The sequence below is a fragment of the Gavia stellata genome, chromosome 1 (genome assembly GCF_030936135.1).
Source record: "Gavia stellata isolate bGavSte3 chromosome 1, bGavSte3.hap2, whole genome shotgun sequence".
Lineage (NCBI taxonomy): Eukaryota > Metazoa > Chordata > Aves > Gaviiformes > Gaviidae > Gavia > Gavia stellata.
The window spans coordinates 132310715-132319476 of NC_082594.1; the positions used below are offsets into that span (position 1 = coordinate 132310715).

Sequence of the window (8762 nt, forward strand, 5' to 3'; positions counted from 1 at the left end):
CAGGGCCCCTGTAAGACAAAGAAATCCTCGTTATCAGAAGTCAGAGCTACCCACAGCCATTTCCTCATCGGTTCCCTTCATCTCTGCTTCTTATGTAATCCTCGCCCCACAACTAACTCTGACCTCAAACGAAGGGCACCCTGAGCGAAGGACAGCTCTGATTTGATCCTCAAATGTGACAATTCCTATTTGGGATGCTAGAGCCGGCTTGCGGTAGCTGCAGCTTGTGTTGCGCGGCAGCGATTACTTTCAGAATATTTTGCTCTCGTTAAGAATGCGTCTGTCACGCTGTGAGTGAGAACCACGACCTCCATCTGTGCTGTGTTAGCAAAGGGAGGTTCACAAAAATCACGATTCCAAACTTCCCTCCCCTTTCCAGTCTTCCGACGGGCTGCGTCGCCCCTCGTCACTCCCTTCCACTCCTCTTGCTTCCTCTCCTCGTGTTACCTACCCTGCTTCCCAGCCCTCCGCAGTGCTTATTTAAAGGTGTTGCCTCTCAGGAAGCCATTTCCTGATGCAAAGTTGGCCAGTGGCTGAATTCTTGGGTATTTCCTCTTGACTTCAGGATACGGCATCATGGAAGGAGAACAAAAACTGATTATCTGCCTGGACTTTTAATGGACACAGGACAGAAAGATGAATAGTGTGGATTAAAGACATAAATGCATTCAAACACATTCCCTCCGCACATCGAGGTTTTGCTACTTTCACTGTAAGTAAAAGGACAGATACTCTCTGCATCTGAATTTATGCAAATCTAAGAAAAGGTAATGCAAATGCACAACGTTCTGATCGGTTGTTGTTCAGCAAGAGTTTGGAAGAGTTTTGGAACCACTTATGAGCTAGCTCACAAAATAAAATTCTTGAAATACCCAGTATTGTGTTTTGCTTCTGTGCAGAAAACGGCTCATAGTTAGTTCAGCCTCCAACATAAACAACAAAGTCTCCCCCCCAACAGAATACGGTGATGAGACTAGCATACTATTGCAACAAAATGCATAAATATTTGTTTCTAGGTGCATGCACCGTGCATATGCTGGAAGCAGAAAAATACGTACCACGCATGAAAGCCCGAACGCATATGCAGGCACGCACGCACATACGAAGCCACAGACATGCAAGCTTAACACATGCCTCAGTAGGAAAGTACCACGCTTTCTATCCTCGATAAAGTAAATGCATGTTAACAGAGAGAAAATACCACCGCTGTACACAAAGAGGTATGCGCTGCATCTAAACACATGCGCGCACCTGCATAAACACAAAGCACAAACAGTGTCCAGCACAAAAATTGTAACTTATTGTACAGAGAGAATTACATCCGTACTGTTCTCCGGGCTGCCGACAGACACACGCATTGTTTATGTTCCCGAACCATGATGTAACTTCCGCACCTCCCTCATTTTGCCTAAGGACATAAGACTCCAAAAAGGATGGAACATATTCTGCTGATCTGGCAAAGCAACTTGAGGCAAGGATTTACAGAACGTACTGAAAAGGGCCTCGCATCTGCAGACCGCACAATGAGTATACTCGCGTTTGCAACAAAGGGAAAAACACAGATGGGAGAGGGGAGCAGAGAAAAGCCGCAAATCAATCTGGCAGGTGAAATGCAGAGTGGCACAGACCAGATGAAGGAGCGGAAGACGCAGGGGGGAGTTAGGTGAGACAGCTAAAGGATGCCCTTGAGCGAAGCGGCTGCACGCTGGAAGCCAAGGGAATCCTACCACCAGGATCGGAAGGGCAAGTAGAGTTGGGATGCAGAAGTGGGCACGTCACAAGGCACGAAGAGTTTCACAGAGGATTTAAGGGGAAAAATATACTTGATGCAGGAACGCAGGGCAAAACGGGAGATGTGGAAAACGAAGGGGGGGATGCAAGGTGAATTTTGTACATGGGATAAAAAGGTCGCAAAGGTAAGCCAGGGAGAGGGCTGTGGGACGAACAGTGCCGAGAACGCAGGTACGAGGCAAAAGTTGAGAAGCAACAGATGAGGCAAAAATTGCGGAGAGGATGCTGTGGGGAGCGCAGAAGGGAAAATGCGAGGCTGCACACTGCAAGTGCTGAGGGGAAAGGAGAGGTCACAGGCAGCACACCAGTTTGTAGAGCTGGCCAAGCGGCCCCATCCGCCGGGTTGTGGGAGACAGCCTTCCTCACACAAACAGGTGTCTGTCTGTCTGCACCTGTGGGTGTGCTGCCTGTGTCAACATGGCGCTTGGGGCACAGCGACATCACTGAATATAATCCTTGCCTTCTCCCCTCTAGGATGTTGTGTCAAGGCCTGTTTGCGCCTTAACGTGAAAATGCCTCTGCCGAGGGATGCGTGTTGGTGTAGGTTTGCATTTTCAGTAGCTGAGCGTGTGAAGGAAAGGATGAAAAACCCGGACTGGGGAAGAGAACAGCGGAGCCACGAGCCACGCGTCTCCTGACAAGCAGAAGCAGAGAGGAACAACATCTGGCCGCTTTATAGTTTTTTTTGGCTCCTGATTTTGGGTGTAGCTCCAGAAATTAAGATTTTCTTCTTGCAGAAGAGAGGGATGAAAGAGGGTTACGTGAACCAAACCAGGGCTTGAAGCCTGGTAGCAGCTACACCTGAGAAGTTGGCCGGAGGGGCCTGTGAAGCAGAAGGGGGGGAAAAAAAAATCATGCATGGATTTTCACGCTTTGCTATTTCATTACTGGTCTAGCTCTGCGTGTCTGGGTTACAGAACAATTTCTTTGGGGCAGGCACTATGCAGTTTCTAGCTAGGAAGAACACAGATTGGTCAGATCATGACCGCTGTAGCTGCGGAGAAGGTGAGATGACAAGGTGGGGACCTCTTGCCTCCCTGTCACACAGATGATAATTTACCCAATCTCTTTCACACTTTCTTTCAGGAGTTAAGTACTTCTTGCCCTCCCTGTTCCACAAGTACCCATCGCTTTTTCTATTAAACGCTCAAAGACGTTTGATTCAACGCAGAGCACCAGTTCCAAATCCTGACTTTGCGCTGCGGCTTACTGAGTTTGTATCAGAAGGACAAGAAGGGCTTGCATGCCTAAATACATTTTCCAACCAGATAGGTTAATAACCTTGCCTTGTACCTGCGAGAATGGCTGCGTACGCGTGTGCATCCACATGTACTCACGCGCACGCTTAGTTTTGTACGCCGGCTCGCAAACGCAGGGAGATTTTTTTGTGCGTGCCTGCGACTAGGAGTGGGACGATATAAATCTTCTGGGGAAGGTAAAGGGAATTTAGTCCTCTGGTCCGCTCAAGCTGATAAACAACGCCCTGAAGCGCGGCTATAGAGCAGCTGTGTAGTTGGCATCAAATCCCCGCAGCTGCAAGACGCGACCTGCCGTTCTGAAGAAAGGACTTTTGCTTACGAGGAGACACGGAGCTGGGCGGTGCTCAGCGGGCCGCCCGCTCCCCGGAGGGGCCGCCAACGCCTCCGCGGGGGCCGGGAAAGGGCGCGGGCCGGCGGGAGGAGCCCGCTTCCCAAGGCGGGCGGGCCCGGCGCTGCGGCGGGCGGCAGGGGTCGGTGTTGCCCGCCGCTCGCTCCGCCGCCGGAGCGGGAGGCCGGGCTGGCAGCCGGCGGCTGGGGCCGCCCCTGCTGAAGAGCGTCAGCGGGAAACCGCCACCGGGAGCGGGGCGGGGGGGGGGGGGGGGGGGCAGCTCCAACACCTGCCGCGCCACCGTGAGGAGAACAAGGCGCTGCCCGCACCCCAGGCTGCCCGGGTGCTTCAGGACAGGCCCTTCTCCTCACACCCGGCCCCAGGAGGGGCGGCCGGTCCCGGGCGGGGGCCCAGCCCAGCGCTGCCCCACCGCCGTCCCCGGGCCGCGGCGCTGCCGCCCGCCGCCCCACGCCCTCGGTCCCTCGCGCGCCTTCCCCGCCGCCCCACGTGCCAGCGGCCCCTCCCGCCTCACTGCAGCAACTGTCCCTGCACCCCAAACCACCAGCCGGCGCGCCTACCCCCAGCAGCCAATGGGAAGGCTGTTGCCAGGCAGACAGCTCATTTGAATAGGCCAATCAGGCGCCCAGCCACTAGTCCCACCTTATATGGGGAATGGGGATGCGCTCGCTACATCCCCCCACCTCCGCACCAACTGCCTCCCCGACGCGCGCGCGAGCCGGGCTCCGCCCTCTTCCCTCCGCCGCGGACAGAGCGCGGGAAAAGCAGCCTGGCTCCCAACCCCCCCCCTTCCTCCCCCTTCCCGGGCGGAGGGGAGGGCCGGGCCGCGGGCGGGAGCGGCCCCGCCGCCGGGAGCGCTTCCAGCGGGCGGGCAGCTGGAGTGGAAAATTCCAGGCAGGAGGCCGCGTGAGGCCGGCCGTCGCCAGCGCTGCCCTCCCACACGGCCCCGCAGCACCGCTCCGAGTTCCTGCGGGAGGGGCGGCCAGGCTGTACGGGCGGCTCCCCCCCCCGCCCCGGCCGTGCTGCAGGGCCGGCGGGCAGAGGTCTCGGCTGTTCCCTGGCAGAGCTGCCTGGTGCCGCGGGGAGAGCGGAGCGGGGCTTCCGTGCTTCGCGCACCCGCCTGGCCTCGACGGGCCGGGGGGAAGGCTGCGCCCCCGCTGCCGGGCGGCCGCCGGCCCTTCCGGAGCGCCGAGCGCACATTGTTCTGGCGGCCGCGCTCCCCGCCGCGCGGCCCGTCCCTCCCTCCTCCGCCTCCCGTCCCTCTCCCCTCCCTCCCCAGGTCCCTCCTTCCCTCGTCACCGGGCGGTGTATAAATCCCCTTCCCCGCCGTATCCCCCCGCCGCGGGAGACCCTGGTACTCTGGCCCCCGGGGCGGGAACCCGCCGCCTCCGGATCGCCGACACTCTCCGCCACCCCCCCCGCCTCGCTGTCTCCCCGCGGGGCTCCCTCGGACCGCTCCCACCGGCCTTTCCCTTCGCTACCCGAGCCAGGATGTCGGAAAAACGCGTCGAGGAGGCGCCGGCGGAGCTGAGCGCTAAGGTGAGACCCCCCCCCCCCGCCCGCCCGGGCCGCTCCCGGCGGGGAGGCGGCGGCTGAAGGGCACCGGCCCCGGGGGCCGCACGGTAGCGTCTGAGGTGCCCGGTCGGTAGGGGGCGCGCGCGGGGGGGCCCCTCGCGCCGCCCGGCCAATGGGGGGGCGGGGGCGGGGCGGGGGGCGCGAGGGCCCTCGCGCCCCCCGCCCCGCCCCCGTCCCCTATTGGCCGGGCGGGGCTCGGCTCGGCTCGGCTCCCGCCGTCGGGTCTCCCTCAGGGCGGGGGGCGGCAGAACCCCGCGGGAGCGCTTCAGCGGCGGCGGGGCCGGCGGGCGGGCGGAAAGTTGCTTGGACACAAAAGCGCGGGCCCCCCGGGTGGGCGGGGGGAGGGCCGGAAACGCCTCGATCCTAGGGACAAGGTTCTTCTAAAAAAAGAAAAAAAACAACGCGAAACTCTTCCGTACTTGTGTGGTTTCGTCTAAAAGTAGGCCTGATGCGTTTTCGCCGCGTTTTCTTTGTCAGGGAGGGCAGCTTTAACGCCTAATACGTGTTCTCTCCTCACCGTTACTCCGCGCCTCCTTTAAACCTTTGTTTAAGCATCCCGGCCCCTTTATTTTCTCGCCGCTGACCACTGGAATGGTTTTTCTCATCTTGCGTATAGGAAATGAAAGAAAAGAAGGAAAAACTTGAGGAGAAAACAGTCCACAAAGAAAAAAAGAAGGAGATAGTAGAGGTGAGGCCCTCCTGGGGGATAGATTTAGAGGCATCGGGGAGGGTTTTATAACTAACGGGGTTAGGGTTTTAACCACTAACGGGGTGGTTAGTCTGGCTCACTGCGGGTAATGAATACAAAGGGGAATATGGGAGATTAAGAAAGACGACAGGCCAGGGGAGCTCATAGGGGAGAGGGGCAAATGAAGAGCGAGCTGTAGGATAATTGTGGAGAATGAGCCTCGAAAGGCTTAGCGTAATCAGCGTGGCCCAGCGAGAAGACAAAAAGGTCAAAGAAGGGAATGGAGACAAGGGCAAGCGGGAGTCAGGTGGCACGGGAGATGTGGTCCTGCGGCTGCTGAAGTATCCTGAGGTACATAAGGAGTATAAGCTGAAGAAGGCGGGGGGGAGGAACAGCGGGGAAATGCACAGATTGGTGAAGGTCAGAGGGGGTCTGGAAACAGATGTGCTACGAGGATAGGCTAAGTCATTAGCCTGTAACCAGAGAGATGTCCTGATTGTTGGGATGGGATGGTAGCAGCTTGTCGGGATGTAAGCTTGTGGAAGTCAAGGAGGTTCGTATTGGTGGGGAGGGGCTGGAAGGATTGTTTTTGGAAAGGAGGCTGGTTGGGAGGAGGGTTTCAGCTGGGATGGTGGGAATGGCGGCGTCTGAGTAACAGCGCAGAGGTCACGGACTTGATGCACACCTGAGACTGGAGTCTGAAGTGTCTGGAGCTGTGGAGATTGTTCTTGCACTTGCAGCAAAGAGCACATGGGAAGGTCGTCCTGACGCCAATTTCTGCTCTGACCAATTTGTTTCACTCAGGATGAGGAAAATGGGGCTGAAGAGGATGAGGAAGAGAATCCTGATGATGTGGATGAAGAAGAAGGTGGTGATGAGGATGAAGGTAGGAATAATTGGTATAGGGAGAATGGGAGAGGAAGCAGGCTGTGGGGGAATAGAAGATCGTGGAGGGAAATTCCTCTTCCGAGCCCTCTAACTGTGAGATTACATTCCCTTAAATGCTACTTCAGTTAACCTGCAATTTCCTCTCTTGCTTGTGCTTAGAAGGAGACGAGAATGGGCAAGAGCAGGATGGTCACGCAGAAAAACGATCCGCAGAGGAGGAAGAGGTGAGCGATAGTGTGAGAGTAATGGCCGTGAGGAAGAACTGGGTTACCTGCTGTGTGCTGATCAAATCCGCCTGGATGCCGTCGCTGAGCATCTCTAATTGGCCTCGGGTCTCATTGCTGCTTCAGCAGCAGATGGGTAAACAAATCTGATGTGGCAAGGGGGGATAATAAACCCCTGTAGACTCCTTGTAGGATCCAGGTCCTTCCACTAGCAGTCACTGAGTGAGAGTCGAGGTGCTTGAGACTGTGCTGGGCGATGACGCCTCAAACACCTGTGAGTTCTGGGCTTCAGGCCAGAAGATGGACTTGTGAGGGCGGATCTCGGAAACTGCCTGAAGCGATGTGAGCCTGGGCTTACTATACCAGCGCGGATATCTCTCCAAATGGAGCTGTCCGCATCTTAACGGTGACCGTCAACAGAGCAGTTGTGTCAGGCGCTCAAAGATCCTTTGAAGAGGAGCAGGTATAGGGTGGGCCAAACGGAGATTTCCGTATGGAGGAAAGAGCGGCAGTAAGAATTTCGTGGCGAAACAGTGTGCCTTGCTGTGGTGACTGATGGTAACTCCTTTTTTTCCTCTCTGCGTCCAACATAGGATGAAGTGGATCCAAAGAGACAGAAGACAGAAAACGGGTCTTCAGCTTGAGTCCTCCCCTCCCATCTCCTCTGTTCCGTCCATCTCTCCTCCTCCATTCCAGCCTGTGCTTGCACCGCCCATTAGCCTCTGGCTTCACACAACCTCAGATGAGGAAAGATTAGAAATGCTCTCAAACAGGGAAGACAGCGATTTCCTTCTCACCTGAAGATCTAGCCCATCTGGGACATTCCCCAGCTGAAATTATTCCAGTCCCCCACATCCTTTCAGCTCTGCCCCGTTTACAAACGATCCTCTTCCCTCAAGAATCTCATTGTTTCCAGGGGGCCCGGTACGTAAACTTGCCAGGCCCGTGCGCCAGGCTCTTCCCGTGGCAAGCGCCTCTCGTCCCTTTTCGCTTGCCCTCCTCCTTTTGTCGCTGGTGCGACTGAGATTCTTGCCAGCTTCTGCTCCCCAGAGCTGCTGTCAGACATCCTCCCTGGGTCCAGGAGGCGGTGGGCACAGATCTCACGGTGCGTTTTCCAGTCCTAGGCCTCCTCTCACCTGCTTTCCCGTTGAACCCTGAGAGACAAAGAAAAAAGAATATTACAAGCAAATAATGGTTCTATTAAACCACACACGGAGACAGAATTTATTTTAAACTACTTTTTTCTTTTTTTTCAAGTTTACATGACAGCAAGCTGGCCCTCGTGAGTTTTTCAGAAGATCAGTATTGTTTTTATATATGAATCTCATCTGAACGGTGTACTTTTTTTAATTTGGAGGCTTTTTTAAAACAAATCAAGAGAGAAACAATTGGGGACCAAACTTTGATTTCCATTTTTTCCCTGCAGATTTTCTTGTGACCATTTTTTGTAAATTAAAGGCAATATAGCCACAGCATTTTCTATGGCACAGAGATCACGAGGATGATAGATATAAATATATATATTGTTTTCAACTAGCACTGTAAATAAAAGCGTTTAAAAATTATTTCACACAGCTTGTGTGGACGGTTGTGTCTGTACGTCTTGGGTTACGTTCTGATCGCGTCGGTTTGTGGAAAGGCGGGGTGGCTTGATCAGCAAGCCGACTTCTACTGATGCGATCAGAACTCGTACTTTGGCAATCGCGCAATGAAGCTGCCGAGACCGGGAGCTGTAAATAATGCCAGACTTCTGTCCGAGCCTCAGTGGCCTCGCGCTTGTCCGACTGCAGCAGCGGATCAGGTGCTCGAAGCGCAAAGGGTCGCTTGTCTCTGGAGGGGCAAAGCGCCAACCCTCATTTTCTCCAAATGTCTGCCTTCAGCTGCAGGACTGCTCTTGGGGCGTGGAGGGACGTCAGCGTGGTGCGAGCGGGACGGCTACTGCCAAGCCCCTTCTGGCATCTCGCTGCCCTGCAGGGTGTGGGCACACCGCT

General features: G+C 55.7%; 1 protein-coding gene across 1 annotated transcript; it reads left to right on the top strand.

Annotated features, from left to right (window-relative positions):
* Nucleotides 1-4766: 4766 nt before the first annotated feature.
* On the top strand, nucleotides 4767-7455 carry PTMS (parathymosin). The gene is made up of 5 exons (XM_059821229.1): nucleotides 4767-4935; nucleotides 5588-5659; nucleotides 6464-6545; nucleotides 6707-6771; nucleotides 7365-7455. Exons 1-5 carry the CDS (start codon nucleotides 4888-4890, stop codon nucleotides 7413-7415), a joined length of 318 nt encoding a protein of 105 aa, XP_059677212.1. The 5' UTR covers nucleotides 4767-4887; the 3' UTR covers nucleotides 7416-7455.
* Nucleotides 7456-8762: the final 1307 nt, after the last annotated feature.

What these genes read in the sequence shown, in the direction of transcription:
- PTMS (XM_059821229.1), top strand. Translation starts at nt 4,888, where the DNA reads ATGTCGGAAAAACGCGTCGAGGAGGCGCCGGCGGAGCTGAGCGCTAAG. An exon ending in AGGTGGTGATGAGGATGAAG is followed by an intron (nt 6,546 to 6,706) that starts GTAGGAATAATT and finishes GCTTGTGCTTAG; the next exon opens with AAGGAGACGAGAATGGGCAA. An exon ending in GATCCGCAGAGGAGGAAGAG is followed by an intron (nt 6,772 to 7,364) that starts GTGAGCGATAGT and finishes CGTCCAACATAG; the next exon opens with GATGAAGTGGATCCAAAGAG.